At 49.0% G+C, this 27,215-nt stretch overlaps 1 protein-coding gene across 6 annotated transcripts in view; it reads right to left on the bottom strand.

The window, feature by feature from the left end:
- The window catches only part of PXYLP1 (2-phosphoxylose phosphatase 1), an 80,791-nt gene that overhangs the window by 31,334 nt on the left and 22,242 nt on the right, over positions 1-27,215 (bottom strand). For 2 of the 6 annotated variants that reach the window (XM_058295070.1, XM_023588993.2), the window contains exons 2-3: positions 23,998-24,208; positions 16,559-16,688 (exon numbers count right to left, since the gene is read on the bottom strand). In XM_058295070.1, the coding sequence (XP_058151053.1) occupies positions 16,559-16,637 (79 nt within the window). In that variant the 5' untranslated portion in view covers positions 16,638-16,688; positions 23,998-24,208. Of the gene's footprint in view, positions 1-13,249; positions 13,377-16,558; positions 16,689-23,997; positions 24,209-24,983; positions 25,164-25,846; positions 26,460-27,215 lie in introns of those variants that run through there. The other 4 variants (XM_058295073.1, XM_004459254.5, XM_004459253.5 and 1 more) reach the window with 3 other exon arrangements.

The following is a 27,215-nucleotide window of genomic DNA, read 5'->3' as shown; positions in this document are numbered from 1 at the left end:
TGAATTAAGATCTCAAATTAGAGACCTAATCTCACACCTGGAAGATCTAGAAATAGAAGAGTAAACTAAGCTCAAAACAAGCAGAAGGAAGGAGAGTACAAAGACTAGAGTGGAGATAAAAAAAAGACTGGCAAAATTAATAACTCTTTAATTAGACTCACAAAGAAGAAAGAAAAAGTATGCAAATTACTAAAAAATATTAAAGAGGGGTGGATTACCACCAACTCCACTGAAATAAAAAGGATTAAAAGAGGAACAACTAAATGCCAACAAATTAGAGGAAATGGGCAAATTCATAGAAACGCACAAATTAGCTACACTGACTCAAGAAGAAATAGAGGATCTCAACAGACCAATGCCTAGTAAAGAGATTGAATCAGTAATCAAAAACCTCCCAACAAAGAAAAGCCCAGGAAAAAAGAATACAAAGGTGAATTTTACCAAACATTCCAAGAATAATCCTGCTCAAAATCTGTGGAAAAACTGGAGAGGAGGGAATACTCCCTAAAACATCTTATCTACAAGGCTAACATCTTCATCCCAAAGCCAGATAAAGATACCACAAGAAAAGTACAGGGAAGTGGATGTGCCTCAAGCAATAGGGCCTCCGCCTGCCATATGGGAGGACCTGTGTTCGATCCCTGAGGCCTGCTGGTGAAAAAGAAGAGAAAGCATGCCTGCGTGGTGAGCCAAGTGCTCACATGGTGAGCTGAGTGCCCATGCAAGTGCCCGCGTAGCGAGCCGAGTGCCTGTGTGGTGAGCCAGTGCCCACGCAAGTGAGTCATGCAGCAAGATGATGACGCAACAAAAAGAGAGATGAAGGGGAGAGTCAAGGTGAAGCACAGCAGAGACCAGAAACTGAGGTGGCACAATTGACAGGGAATCTCTCTCCACATCAGAGGTCCCCAGGATTGAATCCTGGTGAATCCTAGAGGAGAAGAGAAGACAAAAAGAGAAATAGATACATAAGCTCACAGCGAATGGACACAGACAGCAAAAACAGCAGGGCAGGGGAGGGGAAGGAAAAAAAATAAAGTGTATTTAAAAAAAAAAAGAAAAGTACAGCCCCATATCTCTTATTATTATAGATGCAAAATCCTAAACAAAATAATAGTAATACAGCACATTAAAAGAACTATACATCTTGACCAAGCGGGATTTATCCTAGATATGCAAGGGTGGTTCAACTTAAGAAAATCAATTAAATATACCACATCAACAGAACAAAGGGAAAAAAACCCACACATGATCATCTCAATTGATGCAGAAAAGGCATTGGACTAAATCCAGCAGCATTTCTTGATAAAAACATTTAGAAAATTAGGAATAAAAGGAAACTTCCTCAGCATGAAAAAGGGCATATAGGAAAAAACCCCACAGCTAACAACATGCTTAATGGTGAAAGACAGAAAGCTTTCCCTCTAAGATCAGTAATAAGACAAGGATACCTACTGCCACCACTGTTGTTCAACATTGTACTAAAAGTTCTAGCCAGAGCAGTTAGGCAAGAAAGAGAAATCAAAAGGCATCCAAATTGGAAAGGAAGAAAAGTAAAATTCACTACGTGGAGTTAACATGATTTTATTGTTTTAGTTCACTAAAGGCTGCCAAGGCAATATACCAAAAAGGGATTGGCTTTTACAATGGGGATTTATTAACCTAAAAGCTTACAGTTCTGAGGTTGTGGAAATGTCAAATCAAGGCTTCATCAGGCAATGCTTTTGCCCCGAAAACCAGTTGCTGGCAATCCTGGGCTCTTCTCTCCCATGGCAAAGCAGAGGGTGGCATCTCCCTTCTCCTCTGAGTCTTGCTGCTTTCAGCTTCTGGCTGCTCCAGTTCTGGCTTTCAATCTCCCAGGTTCCACTGATTTCAGCTTCTGGCTTCTGGGACTTTCTCTATCCACTTCTGGGGGTTTCTCTCTGTCTCTACATTTTTTTCTCTCTGTATATTCATTCCATTTATAAAGGACTCCAGTAAGAGGATTAAGACCTATCCTGGGATGCAACTTACTGAAGTAATCTAATCAAATGGCCCTTAATGGACTCTAATCTAATCAAAGGGTTTTGCCTCCAGTAGGTTCACACTCACAGGAATGGATCAATTTAAGGACATACTTTTTGGGGGTCCACAAAAGACTCAAACTACCACAACTATATATGAAAAATCCACAACAAAGCTACAAGAGCTAACAAATGTACTAAGCAAAGCAGTAGGGTTCAAGATCAACAGGCAAGAGTAAGTAGTATTTCTATCTACTGGTAATGAACATTCTGAAGATTAAATCAAGAAAAAATCCATTTACATTAGCAACTAAAAGAATAAAATATCTAGGAATAAATTTAACCAAGGATGTAAAGGACTTATGCAGGGAAAACAACAAAACATTGCTTAAATAAATCAAAGAACTAAGTAAATGGAAGGATATTCTGTGATCATGGATTGGAAGACTAAATAGTGGTAAGACATCAATACTACCCAAAGCGATTTCCAGATTTAACAGAATCCCAGACAAAATTCCAACAGCCTTCTTTGCAGAAATCATCAAATTAGAAAAGCCAATCATCATATGGGGGCATTTTCAGGACTTGGAGTTGCCCTGAATGATACTGCAGGGACAGATGCAGGACATTATGTATCCTGCCATAACTCACTGAATGGACTGGGGGAGAGTATAAACTACAATGTAAACTGTAATCCATGTAGTGTAGCAGTGCTCCAAAATGTATTCACCAAATGCAATAAATGTGCCACACTGATGAAAGAGGAGGTTAATGTGGGAGGAGTGGGGGGTGGGGAGGAAGAGGGGTATATGGGAACCTCTTATTTTTTTAACGTAACATTTTGTGTGATCTATGTATTTTTTTTAAAAAAAGAAAATAATAAGATGTACATAATAAAAGAAAAAAATATCATCAAGTACTCAGAAATAAATCCAATAAAAGATGAGCAAAAAAAAAAAAAAAAAATTATGTGGAAGAGTAAGTGGCCCCAAATAGTCAAACTACCTTGAAAAAGAAGGAAGTTGGAGGACTCATGCTTCCGAATTTTAAAACCCATTACAATGCTATAGCAATCCAAACAGCATGTTACTGTCACAAGGACAGGTATATAGACCAATGGAATCAAATGGAGAATTCAGATATAACCCATCGCATCATGGCCAAATGATTTTTGACAAGGGTGCTGAGGCCACTCAATTGGGAAAGAACAGTCTCTTCAACAGATGGTCCTGGGAAAACTGGACATGCATGTGCATACCATATAAAAAAATCAACTTAGAGTGCACTAAAGATGTACATACAAGAACCCGAACTATAAAATTCCTAGGAGAAAACATAGAGTAGGATCTTTAGGACCTTGTATTAGGCAATGATTTCTTAAACTTTATACCAAAAGCATGAGAAACAAAAGAAAAAAAATAGGTAAATGGAACTTCATCACACTTAAAAACTTTTACACATCAAAGACTTCATCATGAAAGTAAAAAAACAACCTACAGAATGGGAGAAAATATTTTGAAACCACGTATCTGGCCAGGGTTTAATATCCAGAATATATAAATCCTACAACTCAAAAACAAAAAGACAAACAACCCAATCAAAAAATGGGCAAAATAGTCAAATAGACAGTTCTCAAAAAAGACATACAAATGGCCAATAAGCACATGAAAAGATGCTTATCATCATTTGCCATTAGAGAAATACAAATCAAAACCACAATCAGATACCATCATTTCACACCCACTAGAATGGCTACCATTAAATCAATAGAAAATTGCAAGCACTGAAGAGGTTGTGGAGAAATAGGAATCCTCTTTCATTGCTGGTGGGATGTAGAATGGTGCAGGTGTTGTGAAGAATTTGGCAATTCTTCAGAAAGTTAAGTATAGAATTACCACATGACCCAGCAATCCTACTTGTAGGCATATACGCAAAAGAACTAAAAACAGATACTTGACCAGATATTTGCTCACAGGTTCATAGTGGCATTATTCACAATTACCAAGAGATGGAAGCAACCCAAGTGTCCATCAACGGATGAATGGATAAATAAAATGTGATAGGGAAGCAGATGTGGCTCAAGCAGTTAGACACCCGTCTACCACACAGGAGGTCCTGGGTTCAGTTCCCGGTGCCTTCTAAAGAAGATGAGCAAGACAACAAGCTGACGTGACAGGCTGGTGCAGTGAGCTGACACAACAACATGATGCAACAAAGAGACACAGTGAAGAAACACAATGAGAGACACAAGCAGGAGCAGAGGTGGCTCAAGCCTTTGGGCGCCTCCCTTCCACATGTGAGGTCCCAGGTATGGTTCCTGATGCCTCTTAAAAAGAAGACAAGCACACAATGAACACTGAGAGCAGACAGCTAGTGCAAAACAACAAGGGGGTGGGGGAATAAATAAATGAAATAGATCTTTTTAAAAAAAGTGATATATACATACAATGGAATATTATTCCGCTGTAAAAAAAGAACGATGTTCTCTGATACATGTGACAACACGGATGAGACTTGACAACATCACGTTGAGTGAAATAAGCCAGACACAAAACCGCAACTATTGTATGACCTCATTGATAGGAAATAATTAGAATAAGCAAATTTGTAGGGCCAGGAACTAGAATTCAGGTTACCTGTTTTCAGGGTGAGGATAAGGGAATGTGGAGTTGATGTTTTATTAGTACTTGTTTGGAGCAGTAGAAAATTTTGTTAATGGATGGTGGTGATGGTATTATAGCACAACACTGTGAACATAATTAACAGAGCTGAATTACATATTTGAATGTGGTTAAAAGGGGGAAATTATAGGTTCTTGTATTAGTCAGCCAAAGGGGTGCTGATGCAAAATACCAGAAATTGGTTGGTTTTTATAAAGGGTATTTATTTGGAGTAGGAGCTTACAGATCTGAGGCCATAAAGCGTTAAGTTACTTTCCTCACCAAAGTCTATTTTCACGTGCTGGAGCAAGATGGCTGCTGACGTCTGCAAGGGTTCAGGCTTCCTGGGTTCCTCTCTTCCCAGGGCTTGCTTCTTTCTAGGCTTAGGGTTCTTTTTTTCCTGGGGCTCCAGCTCAAGGCTTCAGCATCAAACTCCAACATTAAAAACCCTCTAACTCTGTCCTTTCCCATGCCTTTTATCTGTGAGTCCCCACCCACCAAAGGTGGGGGCTCAATGCCCTACTGGCACAAGAGGCTTACCTGATTAAGTAATCAAGCAAACTTCTGAATCCAGTATAATCTAATATGGCCAGAGGTAAAGATCAATTTACAAACTGTATTAGTCAGCCAATGGGGTGCTGATGCAAAATACCAGAAATTGGTTGGTTTTTATAAAGGGCGTTTATTTGGGGTAGGAGCTTACAGTTACCAGGCCATAAAGCATAGGTTACTTCCCTCAGCAAAGTCTATTTTCACGTGCTGGAGCAAGATGGCTGCCGACGCCTGCCAGGGTTCAGGCTTCCTGGGTTCCTCCATTCCAGGGTCTTGCTTCTCTTTGGGTTCAAGGTTCCTTTCTTCTCAGGACTTGCTTCTTCCTGGGGCTGGCTTCTCTTTCCTCTGTGAGCTTACTTCCTGGGGCTGCAGTTTAAGGTTTCAGCATCAAACGCCAACCTCAAAACTCCAACATCAGAAACCCTCCACTCTGTCCTTTGCCATGCCTTTTATCTGTGAGTCCCCACCCACCAAGGGGTGGGGGACTCAATGCCCTAATGATGCGGCCCAATCAAAGCCCTAATCATAACTTAACCCCCGGGTACAGACCAGATTACAAACACAATCTAATATCTATTTTTGGAATTCATAACCATATCAAATGTTATAATTAATGATATAATTAACGTATAATTAACATATCAAACTGCTGCACAAACGTAATCCAATATTCCTTTCTGGAATTCCTCAATAATATCAAACTGCTACAATCGTATATAAGTTACTAAAATAATTTTTTTTAAAAAAAACAAAGGAATGCAGAAAATTCACATAAATATATGTTCATCCTGAAATGCTCCTTTAACAACTAAGGTGTAAAAGCAAAAATCGCCTGTCATCTTCCTAGATGGAGAAACCCACAGTGGACATTCCGTGTACCACCGCCTTCTCCTGTGTCCAGCTAAACGTCCCGCCAGAGGTTGAACTGGTGGTTCTTCTGCCCCTGCGCTAGTGGGAGTGGTGACAAAAAGCCCGTAGGGCAAAAGGACACCATCCCCCTTCCAAGAGGAACAAACAAGCTTCCTGCCTCTCCAAGGTCTGCACCTGTTAGAGGCCACCAACCCCATGTCCAGGAAGGGCCATCTGCTTCTGTCTCATGGGGTCAAAAGGAAGAGACAGCCAGGTAGAGGGTCTCCAGGCCGCCTCGGGAGAGGGACAACGTGGCTGATGGCGGGGTCTGTGCCACCAGGGCCCGGGCGGTTGTAACAAAGCCATCCCAGCCTTTGGTAAATACCTGAGGCCGGGGAGACAGAGAAATGTGGTTGAGTTCTGGCTGCACCGGAGGCGGCCCCCTGGCCAGGGGAGTCTCAGCCCCTCGGATGATACGGGGGGTGGGGGTGGGGGGGAGAGGGGACAGGGAGAGGCAAGAGGTGACACTGGAGCCCACACCAGGAAAATCAAGGCCAGCTCGCTCCTCTGCCCACCCCGAGCAGCCCGGCTCTCCCGGTCACAGCGAGGCCGAAGGAGCAACCCGGGGGAGGGACACGGCTCCAATTCTGCCCCTCCTGGCCGCCATCCGGGTCGTGTCACCCCAGGGCGGAGCGGCTGTCAAGCTCACAGGGCTGCGCCTCTCATTACCAATCACACCATGAGAAGGTGGCCTTTCTCACTTCAATGTCACCCGTGCGGGGCAGGAGCCCGTTGCCTAGACAACCGGGAACGGGGCCTGGGCTGGCCCGCGCGGCCGGCCCCAACTCCATCTGGTGAAACTCCCATCTGTGTCCTTGGCTCACCTCCCTTCAGTGGTTCCGCCAACGTAAACATCCTGCAGTTTTCCTCTCCTGTTTTGTCTCTCTCTCTCCATATGGTCTTGGCAACCTACAAATAGTCCCCTGAATTCACTGACTACTTTCACTAACATTTTCTATTTTTACTAACTAGCCCCGATAGTTTCCTAGGCTCTAAAATGACAGATTTCCCTTTTATCAATACAGCTGGCTCAAAACACACACGTACATATACGCGCGTGTGTATGTATTAATACATTCCTATATAAAAGAAGGAATATACCGTATGTACTTTTATCCAATATATTATGGACAACCTCCCAAGTCAGGGAACAGGATCTATGTCATCACTGTGTAACGGCTGCGGGAGTATTTATTTTTGGACACTTCGGCGCCTCCCCCATTCTTTTTTCCTTTTATGAGAAATGTTGCAATGAACGTCTTTGAACATACAACTCTATCCCTTTATTTATTCATTCTTAGAGAAAATTCTCTAAAATAAGAAACTAGAGAGAAACAATGTAATTATCCGCCACCCTGGAAGAAAGCTAGAAATGACCCAGTTTAAAAAGTTGTGATGAAAACTAACTTGCCAGATTTAATTCTGTCACTTAGCTACAAGATATTTTTCTCACCCGCAGATATTTAACTCTCTGTGATAGCTGGACATAAAACATTCAGAGAGAATTCAAAACTCCCAGAAATTAAGGGAACAGACAATTTTCAAAACAAGGATGAAAACTGTTCCTGAAAAATGAATTTTAAAAATTTTAGTGACTGATAGAAACGGAGATATTAAGACATAACCCTCACTTGCAATTCCTCATTCATTTTGACTCTAACTTACCTAAAACAAAACAAAACCCTAAGAGGAACCTTATTTTTTGCATGAGTATAGAGTACATTAAACTCTTGACATCCCAAGGTTTGTATTCCCCAAACCTTGGCCAGGAAAGCATACTGAGATCTTCACGAATCCCCAAATTCGCACATACCACGATGGCACATGATCTGCTCCCTCAAATGCAGGCAGGACAAAGAGGAGAGAATGAGGAAAGCTCCCTGGCTGGGCTGCAGGCCCAGGCTAGCTGAGCAGCTGAGCTCACTCCCAGCTGGTACTCGCCAAACGTGTGCGTCAGCAAAATCCCTGCCCCCCGGACCCTGTAGATCTTCAGGGTCCCCCACAAAATGCTAACCGCCTACTACGAGGAACAAGCCGAGGCTGGGGAAGCAAAGGTCTCTGAACGAGGAAGGCAAATGTCCTGACACCCAGGCCCTCTTCATGGGCTCCTCACTTTCTACTCAGAGGCAAGTTTCTTTTAATTTATGCAATCATGGTAAGTCCCTTGCCCAGCAAGCATCAGAACCGAAGCAGCAAATCAAAAGGAGAGAAGGATGGCGGCTTCTTCCCAACACACACGCACAGGGCCGGTGAAGCCGGGGCTCCTGGCTGCCCACCTGCGAATCTCAGGCAAGTTCCCAGCCTCTCCTCTGGCTGCTCCCGTTCTGTACCTTTCACGGCCTCTCTTCCTCTGCCTGCCCAGGATTTCATCTTTGGCCCTCTCTTCTTCCCGCTATCAAATCACTGGGCACAAATTCAAGAGGTGAGAGGGGGCGAGCCAGGAGGCAGGGTCTGGAAACAGGGAGTGGTGGGGTCTGTGGCAAAAGGAAGATGAGGCATTCCCCCTACAAGGGGCAGCCCCTACCCTGCTGCTCGGCGCCAGCAACTCTTAGAGCAAGGGACTGTGGGCCTCAGGTTGCTGCAGAGTCTGATTTTTTAAAGAGGGCCTGGAAGTTTATGTGAATTTGCCTAGTTTTTAAAAACATTGGTAAATAAACTCAAAAATTTAAAAACACCGTCTGGGCCAAACAAAACAAGCACAGAGGCCGTGGGTCTGTAGCGGCATCCACAGGCTCCTGGACACCTGGTACTCCCCGTGCTGTGTACATGCTCCCGGAAGGCACCGCCAAGCCTGAAGGCGGCTCCTGACGGGGGCTCTCTCAGTCCTCCAACCCTGCAAATTCACTTTCAGGCAGGAGGTGGTGGCCATTCGCTCTCGCACACTTGCCCATCTAACATGCCTGCAACGCACCCCATCCGGCATCTCCCCCACCTGCTCTGCTCCCAGCCCACCCATCGCCTGGGCTTGCCCCGCTTCTCCCCTTGCTCTGAGTGCAGCTACCAGACCTACACGGGTCACCTCCCAGGCCACGTGCTTAGATTTACCTCGGCCGTCAACGTACTTATCCTGAATGGAGATGGGACATTTGTGTGCAGGAATGAATAAACAAAGCCTCCGCTGAACCACCCAGTTCTACCCCCCATCACCCTGGGCCCACACCCACCCCATCAGCCCGACAGACCAAAGAGCATCGCCCAACCTGGCCTGCCTCGGTTTCCTTCTTTCCAGGGCCAACACCAGCACCTTCATCCAAGCCACCCTAGTCCTCCAGCGCCACCCCTTCCACCAGCCCCGGAATGGGCGATTCTCAGGTTTTGTGTAGAGCAGACTCACCCACGGAGCTTGTTAAAAATGCAGATTTGGGGGCACCCCTCCTGCCCAGATTCTGAGGCAGTAGGGCTGGGGAGGGGTCCAGGGATGTGTTTTTTTTCTTCGCCGGTTTTGGGAATGTGAATTTTTAAAAATTTACTGTATTTTAAAATTTTCAACATTTTCAAACACTTAGACTCCTTGTCTTGGTTTGAAGCTGTACGTACCCCAGAAAAACATATTCTTAAATCTACTCCACTCCTGTGGGTGTGGACGCAGTGTAAGCAGGACCTTCTGATGAGGCGACTTCAGGTAAGGTGAGGCCCAGGATGGGTTCTAATCCTATGACTGGAGTCCTTTATAAGAGAACGAAACTTGGAGAGAGACCGAGGAGGAGGAAGCTTAGACGCCACAGAACCAGAAGAGAAGGGGGAGACCAGACGGCTGTCACGTGCCTTGCCATGTGAGAGAGGAGCCTAGGATCACTGGCAGCCGGATGATGCCTTGATCTGGACATTTCCCAGGCCTCAAAACCGTGAGCGAATAACTCCCCTTGTTCAGGCGAACCATTTCATGGTATGTGCTTGAGCAGCCTAGGAAACTACAACACTCCCCAAGCAAGCATGCCTCCTCCACCACCCGACCTGCTAAGAATCCGCTATTTCTAGATATTTGAAATATTTGGCCTTAAGCACCGTGCTTATTTTGATCAGCACACTGCTTTCGGGGCTCCTCCGTGCTGCAGCAGGTCTGAGAACGTCATTCTTCCTTCCAGCTGAGTAACTGGAACACGCATTTTCATCAAGCTCCCCAGGTGACTCTGGTCAAGGTGCCCAGGAGACTGCCCTTTAGCCAGCACTGTTCTAGGTGATGCCCCCGCTTCAGCGGCTCTCCACAGCCTTCAGGATACGCTGCGGTGACGGGATTTAGGCGCCCCACCCCGTCGGGTCCAACTTCACAGCTGCATGCACGTGAATAACCTGGGTCTGCTCTCTTGCCTCTGCCTTCGAGCACCCATTGCACCTGCCGGGAACACTCTTCCCCAGCTTCCTCCTTGACTAACTCCTCCTCAGTCCTCAAGGATGAGGCTCAGATGTCACCCCCTCTGGGGATTCTTCCTTGATCCCTAAGGCTGGCTTAGGTTCTTGTCCTCTACCGTCCCATATACATCATCTACCATACATTATCTATCTTTTTTTTTTTTTTAAAGATTTATTTATTTTATTTAATTCCCCTCCCCTCCCCCGGTTGTCTGTTCTCTGTGTCTTTTTGCTGCGTCTTATTTCTTTGTCCGCTTCTGTTGGCGTCAGCCGCACGGGAAGTGTGGGCGGCGCCATTCCTGGGCAGGTTGCACTTTCTTTCGCGCTGGGCAGCTCTCCTTACAGGGCGCACTCCTTGCGCGTGGGGCTCCCCTACGCAGGGGACACCCCTGCATGGCACGGCACTCCTTGCGCGCATCAGCACTGCACATGGGCCAGCTCCACACGGGTCAAGGAGGCCCGGGGTTTGAACCGCGGACCTCCCATGTGGTAGACGGACGCCCTAACAACTGGGCCAAAGTCCGTTTCCCCATTATCTCTTATTTCATTTACCAAACACACACAGAGTGATTACTGTGTGCCAGGCACTGTTCTAGGTGTTTTATAAATATTAACCCATCTAATCCTGTAACAACCTGATGAAATGAGACCGATCATTATCCCCATTTTACAGGTGAGGAAGCCAAGGCACAGAGAGGGTAGGTAATTCGCCTGAAGTCACATAACAGGGCAGGGATTCAATCCAGGCAGTCGGACTCCAGAGTGCAGCTCTTTCCCACCTCACTCTGCAGCCACCTGTTACTGATCCCAGCACGCCATACACTGTATCTTCCAGACGTCTGCGGTGATTCTCACTCACTAGACAGAGGGCACCCCTTGTGGCCCTTTAGGGATGGCACTCCCAGTCCAGGGCCTGATACACAGTGGGAGCTCCAGGAACACTTGCTAGAGAACAAAGTTGTCCAGACTCGTGGCGCTGGGTCAACAAGGAAAGATACAATTTATTAAACCTTGGAGGTCCAACGACCTACCTAAAGCCTATTTTCACAGAGCGACTCTGCAGAGCCGGCACACCTCATGGATGGAGAACACACCACTGCGGGGACACATCACCCTTTCCACCTCACACCACTGCGGGGACACACCACCCTTTCCACCTCTGCCTGGGGCTGACGTGGGAAGCTCTACCTTAGGCTTAGCAAAATCACCTTGGGCCACACAGAGCAGGCCCCACCCCTTTTCACAGAGGGCGCTTCAGATCCTGAAGGTTCTCACTTCTGCAGGTACCCCTCTCCACCCCCTTGCACCTGGGGCTCTGCATCGCCAGTCTACTCTGACATTTCCTTCTGAACCTGCTAGGTCAATCAGGGGCCTGCCCAGGAGGATAACCCCAAGGTCTGGATGCCATGTGTCCAGTGTAGACCAGTCTCTATCATAGCCAGTGCACTCCGATTAAAAAAACCAAACAAGCAGACACATAGTTCAAAAGCTTCTCCCCCAAATGGCAAAGTAGCATCGATCTTGGCAGCCCCTGGAATGTCAAGAGACCTGTTTTCTGATAGTGGGACATGTATAATGGGACTCTGTATTTGTCTGCTTAAACGGTTTACTTTGGCTAAGCTTCCATGAGTCAAGAGTTCTTCTGTAAGGAAAGCCCCAATCTTACAAAGCAACAACAGTTAACCCTACCTTACAGAAGAAGAAACAGAGGCCCCAAGTGCACACAGCTGCTAAGCTGCAGAGCTGGCGTTCAGCCCTAATGCTGTTTGATTCCAGAGTCTAGGTGCTCATTTCACACCACCATTTTGGGATGACTGGTTGGAACATGGTGAAAATGAATACAAAATTAGAATTAAGAGAAGGCTGGGTTGAAGCAGGAGAGTGAATGGTTTTAAAACGAGCACAAAAAGCAGAAATACCACGAATCGTTCAAAACCTCACATCCCAACCGTCTTTCCCCTTGTGCTAAAGGAACCCTCGATTTGAGAAGTTGTGGTTCCACTAGTAAGTTACTCAGTATCATGTTTTAAGTAGAACAGCTAGAGTAAAGCTTATGTCTAACTTGTTCTCCCTCCACAAATCTAACATCAGGAATTTTAAAACATCACTGTTTCCAAATTTAAAAATATCAAGGACTTGAAAATTCAAACAAATGATTTTTCCCTCTAACTATTTAGCAGGTTAGTCATACCATTTTAAACGAACGCTTTTTGGGAAACTAGGACACGTATCTTAATCTCTTTTGTTTTGTTTCCCTTCTCTACCACCTCCACATCCACAGTCTAGAAAAATGTCAGACTCACATAAGCACTTAATAAATATATGTGGGTTCACGTAGGACTTTCTGTACCACAAGGAAGAAATGCTTATTTAAGCAAACTGGTTTCTGAATAATAATCTGGGCTATAACATTTCATATTCAAAAATGAGAAAAAGAAACCTAGCAAGACAAAATAAAACAGATAATTTCAGAAAACAAAACTATACTATTTAAAGCCTAAGAAAATGAAGTTATATTTGATTGCCTCAAATATATTACCTAAAATAATTACATGTGCTAATTTGGTATTCAAAAACTAGTCAAAAGAAATAAGAAAAAATCCACATGTTTTAGGGTAAGGAGGAAAACACAAGTGTTAGTTAAACGTAAACTTTTGTATTATCAAATAGTACAGTTTCTTTTACCATAATAATTAGCAGCCCATAAAGCAATTACATAAAGAAAGCAATGAAACTCCATTTCTACAGAAACGGGCAAATCCCAAAGTTACAGTTTACCTAGAAGTAGAAGAGCAGTAAGAACATCCATATTTCAATATCTTTCCGAACTCCAACGTATCCAAGAATGAAGAGCTCAGACCTGGCAAGGCTAATTCACCCTGCAAATTTTTCCTTAAAAAGTATGGCTGAAAATTGGCTCTCCTAAAACAGAAGGTACTTTCAGAAGCGTTATATAAGCAAAGCACACAGGCTATTCAGTGACGTGGAAACCAGCTCATGCAAGAGAAATCCAGCAAACACAAGTAACCAACATTCCCATCTTAGGACCTGTCAGTGTCTCAGAACAAAAATCAGGGTGACTGTAACGTTCTATGTCTCCAAGCAAAGGATGGAAAATTTTAATGAAAAGTTATCAACAATTAAACTACTGAGAGTCCTAACCCACTTTTTGGAGAGGATTCATATTTTAAAGTTCACTAATCATCTAGTTTGTTGGTGTATAGTTGTTCATAGAATCTTCTTACGATCTCTTATTTCTGTGGGGTCAGTGGTAATGCCCCCCTTCTCATTTCTGATGATATTTGCATCTTCTCTCTTATTTTCTTTGTCAGTCTAGCTAAGAGCTTGTTATTTTGTTGATCTTCTCAAAGACAGCTTTTGGTTTTGTTGACTTGCTCTACTGTTTATTCTCAATTTCATTTATTTCTACTCTGATCTTTATTATTTCTTTCTTTTGGCTTGGTTTTGGGATTAGTTAGCTGTTCATTTTCTAGTTCCTCCAGGTATACAGTTGGATCTTCGATTTTAGTTCTTTCTTCTTTTTTAATTTAAGAATTGAGGACTGGGAAGCGGATTTGGCCCAATAGATAGGGCATCTGCCTACCACATGGGAGGTCGGGGTTCAAACCCAGGGCCTCCTGACCTGTGTGATGAGCCGCCCAGCGTGAAAAAAGTGCAGCCTGCTCAGGAATGGCACCACACACACAGAGAGCTGATGGAGCAAGATGACGCAACAAAACAAGACACAGCTTTCCAGTGCCGCTGACAAGAATACAAGCAGACACAGAACACACAGCGAATGGACACAGCGCAGATGACTGGGGGGGGTGGGGAGGGAGGCGGGGAAGGGGAGAGAGAAATAAAAAATAAATCTTTAAAAAAAAAGAATTGAGGGCTATAAATTTCCCTCTCAGTATTGCCTCTGTGTATCCCCTAGGTTTTGATATGTTGTGTTCTTGTTTTCATTCATCTAGAGATCGTTATTGGTTTCTTTCGCAATTTCTTCTTTGACCCACTGTTTATTTAAGAGTGTGTTGCTTAATCTCCAAATATTTGTGTATTTTCCCTTTTTTTAAAAATCTATTATTGATTTCCAGAATCATTGCATTATGATCAGAGAAAGTTTTTGTATAATTCTAACTTTTTAAATTTATTGAGACCTGTCTTGTGACCCAACATATGGTCTTTCCTGGAGAAGGATCCATGATTACGTGAAAAGAATGTATATCCTGTTGTTTTGGGGTGCAACGCTGTATAAATGGTCTAGTTCATTTATCATGTTATTCAAGCTCTCTGTTTTCTTACTTATCCTCTATCCAGAAGTTCTTTCCAATGCTGAGAGTGGTGTAGTGAAGTCTCCACCTATTATGGTAGAAATGCTACTTCTCCCTTTCGTTTTGTTTGTTTTGTTTTGCTTTGTTCGTTTTTTGAGGTACTGGGGCTAGGACCACTTATGTGGGAAGCTGGTGCTCAACCACTGAGCCGTATCGGCTCCCCTGAGTTGTTTTTTTCATTTGTTTTCTTGTTTTTGTTTTAGGAGGCAACAGGAATTGCTTCAGCCACATCTGCTCCCCTGGCGTGTCTTTTATCTTTTTATGCCCACCTCTCCTTGACCACTTTTCCTATTCGGAAAGAATAAAACAGGTATGTTTTAATCTCTTTACTATTAGAAACAGCCTGGCATATGCACGAGTGCGTGCATGGGGACAGGTCAGCTATTGGAAGTGAATTAGGGAAGCGTCCTCAAGGCCACCTCTCTCCAAACCGCCAACTCCAAATGCCGTGATTTCCCACGTTCCTCCGTGCACTCAGAACATCCCACTCGCTAAGCCGTCTGCCCTTCCTTCCATCCTTCAAACGCACAGAAACACCACCTCCTCGGAGCCGTCCTGGGCGGCGAGGGAGGCCAGCCCTTCTCCCAGCCGTCAGGGCGGTGGGCTGGGGGGAAGGCCAGGGACCGGCAAGCACGTGACTCCCAGCCTGACAGAGAAGCTGCCTCAACTTCAAGGGGCAGCACGGAAGGGAAGGGAATTAGGGCCCGCCTGCCCCTCGGTGCAGGCCTGGATTCACTCACCTGCTCAACAGACATTTACGAAATGCCTACCACAGGCTTGGCGGCGCTGGTTTCTGGGATATAGAGGGAAAGAGCATTGCCCTCAGGAGCAGACAACCTTGTAGGGGAAAGACACAAGAACTGAAAATCACACAACGGTGTGGCTTGTGGTGGGAGAGCAGCAGGCCCAGGGCATCTTGGAGACACAACAAAGAAGCTCCAAACCCAGGAAGGGGGTCGTGGAAGGTCTCCTAGACGGGGAAAGCTGAGGGGAGGGGAGGAGAGCGCCGCAGGCCGGGGATCTGGCACAGAGGAAGAGCAGGCACGGGCTAGGGCCCGCCAAGGCGACGGCACAGGGTTCAAGGTGAGACGGAGGCCCGCCGGGGGCAAAGGGCCTGCCTCAGTAACGCGGGCCATCAGGAGGGGTTACTGGGATTGAGTCTGTGGGGGCATTTGGGGCACAGCCTGCGCCCAGGGAACCAAGGAAAGGCCAACTGCTGGGTGGTGAGGGCCGGGAACTGGTTTCCTCACCTCGCGATAACCGTGAGGGGGATTTCCCGTGCTGACCCCTCGGCCGGGTGTGGTACCGGGGGGCCTACTCCCCCCACCTTCCCCAGTCACTGCACCCACACAGCCGACTGCATGTAAAACAGGCCTCCAACCCGCAGGCAGGCGAGCGGCGGGCAAGCGCCTCTGGCCCTCTGAGGCGCGGCAGGAGAAGACAAGCTGGGCCCGCAAACGGGAAGGAAGACTCCTGGGGGCGGCTGGTGGTTTGGAACTTGTGTCAGGAGGCCCAGTGACAGCTCTTATTCCTCACGGCCAGGTCAACGCCCGGCGCCTCAGGAGCCCTGCGCACCCCCATCCGCCATCAGCGCCGACGAAGACAAGACTCCGCTGTTTTTTAAACCTTGTTATTCGCGTAAAAGACACAAGGGCTTCGGGCCCTGCCGGCCTCGCCCCCACCAGGGCCCTCAACTCTAGAACGCAGCCCGCGCCCTCCCCGGCCGCCCTGCCGCCGCGGCCAGGTCACTCACAGAACTGCAGGCTGAGGCTGACGAAGGCCAGCAGCGCAGCCAGGGCCAGCAGCAGCAGGAAGCGACTGCGGAAAAGCATTCTTCTCCGCTCTACTGGCTCGTCATGGCTTCACCTTGGATCAGGAGCGCCCTGTGAATAAAGCAGAGGCAGTAAACACGTGCTCGGAGTGTCCCAAGCAGAAAACCCTGTTTGTCAACTGAAAATAATCCCATTAGCGCAGCGCCCTGGCAGGGCCGTGTGAATCCCTCGCCAGACAACAAAAGCGCTCTGTGATTAGCCTTGGCCCCCTAACAAGCCCGATCGAGGACGCCCCCTTCAAGTAAGTAAGAGCAAACCGGTTCCTGAGTGCTTTGCTTCTCTGGCATCCACAGGGCATGAGGTATTTAACAGACATGGCCTTTCCCAAGAAAAAAGGAAAGGAAGTTTATTGAGCACTTACAACGCGCCAGGGAAGGAGGCCCTTACCTGATCAGCGTGCACTCCCCCCCGTTATGACCCCAACTCTTAAATCCTCAAACAGTTTTGATTAGAAACTCTGGCCAAGATTTGCTCCTAAACTCACGAAGCGCATCAGCTTCTTGGAGATGCGCTTTACCCGAGGCCCATTCCGATTCCTTTTAACCCAGGGTGCAAAAGGAATTTTTTAGAGCCCTGAATGAGAGCCTCCATGTGCCTTCTGTGGGAAGTGAGCGGCTGCTGGAGGTTTTACCTCATCAGTCTCAGATACCAAGTTCATTTCCTGGTGCTTATTAGGGGTTTTAAATAGAACTTGAGGGAAGTGGACTTGGCCCAGTGGTTAGGGCGTCCGTCTACCACATGGGAGGTCCGCGGTTCAAACCCCAGGCCTCCTTGACCCGTGTGGAGCTGGCCCGTGCGCAGTGCTGATGCGTGCAAGGAGTGCCCTGCCACGCAGGGGTGTCCCCTGCGTAGGGGAGCCCCACGCGCAAGGAGTGCGCCCCATAAGGAGAGCTGCCCAGCACGAAAGAAAGTGCAGCCTGCCCAGGAATGGCGCCGCACACACGGAGAGCTGACACAACAAGATGACGCAACAAAAAGAAACACAGATTCCCGTGCCGCTGACAACAACAGAAGCAGGCAAAGAAGAACACGCAGCAAATAGACACAGAGAACAGACAACTGGGGCAGGGGGGAAGGGAGAGAAATAAATAAATAAATCTTAAAAAAAAAAAAAGAAACACAGATTCCTGGTGCCGCTGATAAGGATAGAAGCAGTCACAGAAGAACACACAGCGAATGGACACAGAGAGCAGACAACTGGGCGGGAGGTGGGGAAGGGGAGAGAAATAAATAAAAAAATTAAAAATGAATTAAATAGAACTTGAAAACCACAATCCCCTTCAGGAAAGCATCTTTCAACTACAGTGAGATTGTAAGAGTCACTTCAAACCTGTTTTTAGCAGCAGAATCTTTCCCCCCTTCAAATGAATCTCCTTTGGAGTCCCCAGTAGTCAAAATCAGATAAAAGCACAGGTGGGAGTGTTGCACAACTCTGTGTATACTAAAAGCCACTGGACTGTCTACTTGGGGTGAGTTGTATGCTACGGGAATTAGATCTCAGTAAAGCTGGGTGGTTGTTTCTTTCATGCCCTCTGCTGGGAAGGAAGCAGAAGCCAGAACCTGGAGTTCCTGGCTTCCTGCCCCCTCCTCAAGGGAGGAAGGGAAGGCGTTTTGCCACAAGGGGCCATGTGCTAAAAGGCGGATGATGATACACTTGCACCCCAGTTCAGCCTACCCCTCACTGGGGCTCCTCACTGATCTGCACCGCCTCCTGGGGACCCCCTGCCCTGCGCATGGCAGGGACTCATCAGCCCCCCCATACTCTCTCATATTTCTGGCTAAAAAAAGACACCATCCCACTCCTGCCATGCTTGAGCGTATTTGGGGCTCCCAGGTGAGAAGCTGCAAGGCCAGTGGCTCTGGCAGGTTCCTTGCCTGCAGCCTCTGGGAGCGGGCACCATCCACTCCCTTGTAACCCTGGACCCTTGACCCGGGGGTGGTGCTGTCCTCGGTCATCTGACGGTTCAATAGGAAACCAAAGGGAAACAACCTAAGACACGTCCAAGCCGTGGTCGCTGTGCCTCCACCCTGGACTGGCTCTCTGGCTCTGACCGACCTCCCCAGGGGATGAGCGGGAGGACAACAAAACGCTCTCAGGAACCATCAACCCCGCTGGGTGGCCTGCTCCTCCTGGGCCACCCTCCTGCCCAGGGCGGGAAGCCCTCGGCCGCCTCCTGCCAGGCAGACACCCAGCCTTTGCTCTGCTCCTCCAGAACCAGGAGGCATCAGCCAGCCTGTGCCTTTTTCAGCCAGAAATGCCAGGGTGTGTAAGGCACGGCGTCCCCAGGAGGAGCTGCAGGTGAGCTTGGGGTGCTGGCCCCTGCGGAAAGGTACGGAGGCCGTACTCACTTGAACTTCCACCTGCTCAAAACCACCCATTTCCCTTGGTTTCCACGTACTGAGCAGTGTGAGCCAGCTGCCACGCGGGGCCCTGGGCATCGTCTCATTCAGCTCCACGGCGTGGTGTACGCATTTCTGATACTTGGAGGAGGAAACTGAAACTCAAGGGCGCAGGGTGCCGGGATACAATACAAGAACTCTGTGCCTCTCCTTTTCTTTTTTATGGTTTACAGTGTCGTCTCCCACCCCCACACAAGCTGATTCTAGGTGCAATGCAGGAAAGTGGACTCTTGACAGGTGCCAGTTTTTCAGATCCAGAAGAGGGCTGCAGCACCCGCTCCTAATTAGGAGCTCCCTTAAATGACGTGGGCTCCAGAGGCCTCTCGGGAGCTCCACCATCCCCGATTGGGTTTATTCTACCTTACCACTGGCCTTCTTATAAAGGGATGCTTTTCATTTGGGAAGATAAGTGGGGGTGCAGGTGGAGGGGCCATGAAGCGGGGAGGAGGGCCACAGCAAATCCCTCTTTCTCGGTATTTGTTCAATAAATACACTGGAGCTCTTAACGTCCTCGTCGCCTTCCGAGGCTCAGCCACCCTCTCCTGCAGCTAATGCAAGGCTCCTACTTCACAGGAACACCTTCTAGAGCTCCTGCTCTGGGGACGCCTTCGGGGTCTTTCAGCGGCGCCTGCGGTCCTTGCTGCCTGAAGATGCTCTGTCGTGTGGGACGGCATCAGCAGCACGTGCAGGGACGGGCACAGCACTCAACTCTGACCTGGGCCTAACCCCTTACGAGCTCAAGCCCCGTGGCTGTGGCCGAGCTACTTAACCTCTCTGAGGCTCACTGCCTTCATCTGTAAATTGGGTCTAATTAACCCTGTATTAGTCAGCCAAAAGGGTATTGATGCAAAATACCAGAAATTGGTTGGTTTTTATAAAGGGTAGTTATTTGGGGTAGGAGCTTGCAGATACCAGGCCATAAAGCGTAAGTTACTTCCCTCACCAAAGTATTTTCACGTGTTGGGGCAAGATGACTGCTGACGGCTGTGAAGGTTCAGGCTTCCTGGGTTCCTCCCTTCCAGGGGCTTGCTTCTCTTTCCTCTGTGAGCTGACTTCCTGGGGCTCCAGCTTAAGGCTTCAGCATCAAATTCCAACATCAGAAACCCTCCACTCTGTCCTTTGCCATGCCTTTTATCTGTGCGTCCCCACCCACCAAGGGGTAGGACTCGATGCCCTAATGATGTGGCCCAATCAAAGCCCTAATCATAACTCAATCACACCCAGGTACAGACCAGATCACAAGCATAATCCAGTATCTATTTCTGGAATTCATAACCACACCCAACTGCGACAGCCCCCATCAGGATGTTGTGAGGACTAAATGGAGATGACTGGGCACCCCCGGCATACTGCAGGCGTTCTAAAGCTAAATGGTTGCTACAAGCTTTATTATCTGCTCATGTTCTTAACCTGTGTGCTCATTCCTTGGGATGTTTGAGGACACAGTTCTTGTCCACCTCCCTCCTTTTGCAGCTCCAGTTAGACTCCTGTCTCAGGCCGTCCCAAGACCTTCTCGGCCTCACATTCCACACCCCTCACCCCTGATTTCTGAGCCCTAGTGTTGTCTCTTGCTTCATCACCACAGGGAGGCTCAGACTTGCCTCTGTGTCTCTCTGCACCTGCATATCGGAGGTATGGGTCTCTCTCTGCTGCTGGGCCACGTCTGGTTGTGGGTTAAGTGCCCTGGCCCTTGAACCATTTCCTGCTTCCAGCTTCTTAGGGGATTTTCCACCTCACTGGCTGGCAAGGGAGGCCACTAGAACTGCCAAGAATGTTTCCTATGGTTTGACTTGACTTTGCTTTACCATACAGAGATTAATCACACACGTTGCAGAGTTGTCTTCAGGTAGGACGTACATGGAAACAACTGCTCTTTGCTGAGTTAAACGCCAGGGTTCACACTTGGTGGACTCCTTGGCTCTGTAGCTTAGTTGGGCAAAGCGCCTGTCTGGTATAGCATGGGACAACTGCTGCTGCAATGGCCCTGGTTTATTCCCGCCCTGCTGTATCCATGACTCTGTGCAGTCTCCTCCCACATACACTGTGAGTTTAGCCAAGGGGTTTTCTTGGGCCCATGAAACATGGTGTGGGACAAAAGCAAATATGTTGCACGCAGAGGATTGAAAAGTGTTTCTGCACTGGGCCGTGTCCCCCTGGCTACTTTTGGAACCCTGAGACCACCACGTGAAGAAGCCTGAGCTGGCCTGCGGGAAGAAGAGAGACCTGAGACGCCGAGCCAAGCAGTCTCCCCAGAGGCTCTCTTCCGACAACCAGCCACCAATCACCACTTGTCAGGGAGGCCATCCCAGGCCATCCGGCCCGAGCCGTGCCACCAGCCAAGAGTCATCAGGAGAGTCAACCCAGACCAAAAGAACCACAGTCAATCCCCAGAATCATAGCAAACTTGATAGTTGCTACTAAATTTGGGGCACTTGACACAAAGCAAAAGTTAACCGAGTAGACAGAGAGGTCGCGTCTTGCATCTTTACCAGGAAATTCTAAGTCAGGGTCTGGATCTCCACATCCTCCCCTGGGCTCTAAAGGCAAAACTCCAGCTTGTCTACATACATTCTTCTGGGCACTGCACGCTGTTTGGGAAAGGGGCTATATTTAGTTGCATATTTAAATTCTGACGACGTGTTAGGTTTAACCAGATGGCTGGGAGTGTGTGACAGCCTCTCTGCTTTTAGTTTTCAGGCTCCTGACATCTCTGCTTCTCCCTGACTTTGCATGTGACAATAGAAGCCTTGATTTGGGAACATCCTTGACACCCTCGTCCTCCTGACTCTCCTCTGGCAGCCTCCAGCCTGTCAGAGCCCCGTGACTTCCTCTTGCACGTAGTACGGCAATGGCCCTGGGAGTGTGCACAAGTCCGGGGTGAGGGGGACACGGAGCCCCGGGATAAACATGCATCTTCTTCTGAAGCCAATTTCACTAGAAAAATTTGGAGCTGAAGGTCACGCTTTGTTTTTAAGTTCAAAAAACATGGCAAAATAATGGTGGTAGAATCCAAACTGCACCTGGATTGAAGAAGTGTGTGTTTGCAGCTAGAGCCAGGGTCCCAAGACGTACGTGTGTGTGTGTGTGTGTGTGTGTGTGCCCAGCATGGGAACCTGAGTGCCTGGGTGTGTGTGTGTGTGTGTGTGTGTGTGTGTGTGTGTGTGTCCAGCATGGGAACCTGAGTGCCTGGCTCTTCACTGGGGACATCTTGTCAGTGGAAGAGAAGGAGAGGAGACATGTTGTCGTGGAAGGACGGGGCTCTAGGAAGCGGAACGCTATGCTCAAGTCCCAGCTCCTACGCTTCTTTCCTGTACCCTCCTGACACCTGCCTGCCTTCACCTCCCTGAGGGACTGGGGATAAGATCATGCAAGAGCAGAGCGGCCCTGAGGAATGGCTACAGTAAGAGGTACGGAGCAGGGGTGTGCGTGCTGGAGGAGTCAGGCAGGAAACCTTGCGCTGTGATCGCAACACAAAGATTTGCCTCCCAGGGTGCTTCTGCCTCAGGCTGTGGTTCTCCTCCCAAATCCTGGCCTTCAGCCACTTCCTGACTCACTGGCCCCAAACTCAAAGTGAGGGCGGGTGGCCACATCTACGGCCGCGTCCATGGCCGTGCCACCATGGCGAGCCCTGGACTCAGCGGCTGCACGCCCGCCTCCGCCTGCGTTTGCCAGCCTGGAACATGTGTCTCAGCTCCCGCCGGGCCCCACCCCAGGAAGACAAGGGCCACCAGCCAACGGCCTCCCTCCAACTCCGTGGCCTAAGCTCCGGCCTCAGTGTTTCAGAAAAGGAGGTTCACGCAGCTGCGCAGGAAGTCGCACGACCCCCTGGGCGCCCTTTCAGCACCTGCCCGCACGGCCTGTTCCCCGGGCTCAGCTCACACACCCTGGTGCCTCCTGCGGCCCCTCCAAACACCCCGTCAGACCCATCCAAGCCCCGTGAAGTGACAGCCAGACCCTGGGGCCCAGAGCAGAAACCCTGCAGCCCACCCACCCACAGCCCAGAACACAGAGTCCACGGGAAGATTCACCGCTGCACTGGCAGCATGGCGGCTCTGGGTTTCAGCACGGCTTCCGTATCTACCGGTTCCCAAACTCTAATGCCCTATCATCTTCCACGGAAAAGACGCTCTCGGCTCCATATAGCATCATGACCATGTCCAGTTCCTTTAAATACTTCTGTGGAAACAACTGTGAAATGTTCCAGACTGAGCAAACGACAGTTACCAGTCACCAGATGTCTACTGGGCACGGCCTCAGACCCACAGGGCCAAACCCACACAGCAAAAATATCTTAGACCCAGAACGAGATTTATTACTCTGAATTCCTGGTGAAACAGCAAGAAACAAAAGGAAAAACCCCTGCCAATTTAAGTCAGTCTTAGAACTGATCAGCGAAAAAGAGTTTAGGATAAAATTTTGGAAAAAAAGTACTGGTTGACAGGCAGCTCCCATTATATTATAGTAAATACCATTTCTGAATTAAGAGGAAAAAGGAGCACGTCAAAAGCATTTTTACAAGCTACCCTTCTACCACCAGGGATTTCCAAATCCCAAGCCCTGGAAATGCCATGTCTAGAGACAGCCTCTGGGCTCAAGGTCTGCTTCCAAGTATACAGAATTTTAGGGTTTTAAACATGAGCATGACTGCTTGAAAGAAAATGTGCATTCAATTATCTTTCATCTGTGCAGCTAAAATACCATTACCAGGAATAGAAAGATGGCATTAAAGAACATGCTTTAGAGGCATTCTATACTTTGATATTTTTGGTCCTAAGTAAGCATTTTGGCCTAAGTAAATACAGTATTATAATTAAAAAGCAACCCTCAAGTCCATAATCGTGAACTAACTATGAACGAAGGAAAGGTAAAAGCATCATCGTAACAGTCCTCCCTTTCCAAGGTCACCTTGAGGTAGCGTTTAATTGCAAAATCAAAGATGCCTGGCTAAGAATAAACCAACCTTGAAGTCTGATGAACGACAGACAGATTCTAGAGCTTCCTGGAGACCTCAGGCAGCAGATCAGGCTCCGAGGCGGCTGCGGATTCACATCCCAGGGTCCCCCGCTAATCTGCAGGCTCAGTTCTAAAGGCTGAATCCCGTTCATTCATTCAGTCTGGCAGTCCATTCAAACGATGCATTTCCTGAGGGCCAAGGTCTCCGGCACCGTCCCCTAGGTAGTAAAGACACAGGCTGAGTGACTCTCAGTCTCTGCCATCTCGAAGCTGGCAGCTGGAGGGGACTCAGGTGTTTACGGAGAGAATGCTAGGAGAGATCTAGGACTGGCTTTAAAACGTCCCAGGTGGGGAAAAGGTTGAGAGGGAACTAATGAAACAAGACTGGCAAGATGTTGATTATTGTGGAAGCTGGGTGGTGGCTCCTTGAGGGCTCATTGTATGATCCTTTCTTTGAATATCTGTACTTAAAAGTTTCTTTAAAAGGTTAAAAAAAAAGTTTGGGGAAAAAAAAAAAAAGGAAACAGTCTGGTGAGCAAGGTAGCGAGTCAATACACAGTTAGCCCGATGAGACCAGTGCTGTAACAGGCTGGGGGGAGGGGGGCTGCCCAGTCTGGGGTGCTGGGGGGGCCCCTGGAGGCGGCTTGCTGGAGCCCAGTGTTGGAGAGCAGTTTGGAGTTGGTGCAACTGGGGGTGGGCTGGGAGCCCTACGCTGGCCTGGGTCCGCTCCTCCACTGGGCGCGTTTGCTGGAGCCCTGGCACTGAGAGGAGGTGGGCTGCGAGGGTGTCCCTCCCTCTACCCAGTCGTCTTTTTTACCCACTGATCCCGAGGAGTCCCAGTCTCACGGGGCCCAGGCCACCTCCCCACTGATGGGCCCTCCTTCCCCGGGGCCCTTCTAGGCACAAGGCCAGCTAAGCCAACAAGAAGCAGAAGAGGGGCTGACCCCTCCAAGCGGTGCCAGCCTAAGGGACACAGCTACGTCACGGACTGACCCTTGCCTTCCAGGGCCGGCGCTCCGTCTCTTCCCGGCACAGGCAGGGCCACAGGCCACCCTGCCCCTTGGCATGCTGGCCCCGCAGGGAGGCGCCTCCCTGTGGACTTCGTGCACTTGTCCCACGGCTGGCCTTCGCGGGGCACCCTCTCACCCAGGCGCTCTCTTGCGGAAGAGCACCCTGGGGTGGAGAGGGACGGGGTAAGCCCTGGTGCCGTCGTGCCTAGAGATGGCCCGGGCGGCAGCTTCTGCCTCCCGAGGAAAGGGGAGGCAGCGGGGGCGCCAGGCCGACACCCGCCTCGCTGCAGTGCCGAAGCAGGCCCTGGCAAAGGGCATCAGGCCAGAAGCCCCTCTGCCCTCTGTGCCAGGCCTCCCCGCAACAGGGCGTTAAGACCCTGGACTCAGGGAAGTGGACTTGGCCCAGTGGTTAGGGCGTCCGTCTACCACATGGGAGGTCCGCGGTTCAAACCCCGGGCCTCCTTGACCCGTGTGGAGCTGGCCCATGCGCAGTGCTCATGCATGCAAGGAGTGCCCTGCCACACAGGGGTGTCCCCCGCGTAGGGGAGCCCCACGCGCAAGGAGTGCCCCCCCTAAGGAGAGCTGCCCAGCGCCAAAGAAAGTGCAGCCTGCCCAGGAAGGGTGCCGCACACACGGAGAGCGGACACAACAAGATGACGCAGCAAAAAGAAACACAGAGTCCCGGTGCAGCTGATAAGGACAAAAGTGGACAAAGAAGAACACGTGGCAAACAGACAGAGAGGAGACAACTGGGGGGTGGGGGGGGAAATAAACAAAAAATAAATCTTTAAAAAAAAAAGACCCTGGGCTCAGGGCTAGCCGGGTTAGGTCGGGAGCCCTCCTCACCTTCCTGAGCCGCTGCTGCCTACGTACGAATGAGAACCACCACGGGGTCCACCTCGTCGGCTGTGACAGGGCAACCGAGTCGATACGTGCAAAGCACAAAACAGCAAGTACCTGGCTCCTAGCAAGTGCTCAGTACATGTCAGCGGCACTTTCTCTTCCAGTTTCAATACCCACTTTTGTGAGGTTCTTTCCCTGCCTCCTCCCTGTCTTTGCTTTGTCTCCCCCCACCTCTAGAAATAGAATGTCCCCTACATGGCATTGGGAGAGGTTTTAGCCACTGGAAGCGAGGCCAGGGCTCACATACCTCCTTCACAGTCAAGAGTGGAGCCCAGCACTGCCCGTGTCCTCCCTCTTCACTGAAGCAGACACACTATGTGGGAGGCCCCTCCAAGTGTCCCCCAGCCTCTAGACTCTCCTTCTTCTTACTAACAGAAGCCTCTGACTTTTAGCTGGATAGATGGCCATCCACCTCAGGACAAGAGTTCCCAGACTCCCTTGCAACTAGCTTGGCCATGTGATCCAGTTCTGGCCAAGGACCTATGATTGGAAGTGACGAGGCAATTCTCAGTCAAAAGGAGGTTGCCCTCCCCGACCCTGACCTTCCTCCTCCCCCTACTTCCCACGCTCTGAACCCTGGACATGGTGAACCAGCTCTCGTGATGCAGGTGCAGAAACAGCCCAGGGGATGACACAGAAGAACCCCGGGTGACTCCATGGAGCAAAGCTGTCCATCTCCTCGATCACCGACCAGCGAAGATCTTCGTGGAGGGAAAAATCAATCTCACAACTTTTTAAAGCCCCTGTTAATTGGCCTCTCTTAAAGCGGCCAACCCGACAGCTTAACTAGACCCCGCCACGTAGCGCTAAAGAACGTCGGTCCTGTCCGCTGGTGCTCTGCACAGGTGCTCACTTCTGGAGGGTGGGATGAACGAGCACACACGTTCACGATGGACTGCACCAGGCAGAAGGTTTCATCGCCGCCCCGACTGCGATCCCTGAACGGCTGAAGAGCACTCTCTGATGTATGAAGGAGACACAGTCACGGTAGCCTTTGTTCTTTTGTGCTTTTTGTTTTCTCTTCTATAATGCCTGTATCCATGAAGACGCCCTGGCTGCAGGTGACAGAAAACCCTTAACTCACAAAAGGAGACTCACCAACATTATCACCTAACATGCCACAGGGGCAGGACAGCAGCTCTAGGGTTGGTGAATGCCACGACCCAAAGGCATCATTAAGAAGCCAGGTTCTGGGAAGTGGACTTGGCCCAGTGGTTAGGGCGTCCGCCTACCACATGGGAGGTCCACGGTTCAAACCCCAGGCCTCCTTGACCCGTGTGCAGCTGGCCCATGTGTGGTGCTGATGCGCACA

Source organism: Dasypus novemcinctus, chromosome 4 (genome assembly GCF_030445035.2).
Source record: "Dasypus novemcinctus isolate mDasNov1 chromosome 4, mDasNov1.1.hap2, whole genome shotgun sequence".
Classification (NCBI taxonomy): Eukaryota; Metazoa; Chordata; class Mammalia; order Cingulata; family Dasypodidae; genus Dasypus; species Dasypus novemcinctus.
The sequence above is the reverse complement of the archived record's forward strand: the minus strand, read 5'-3'. Positions and strand labels throughout refer to the sequence as shown.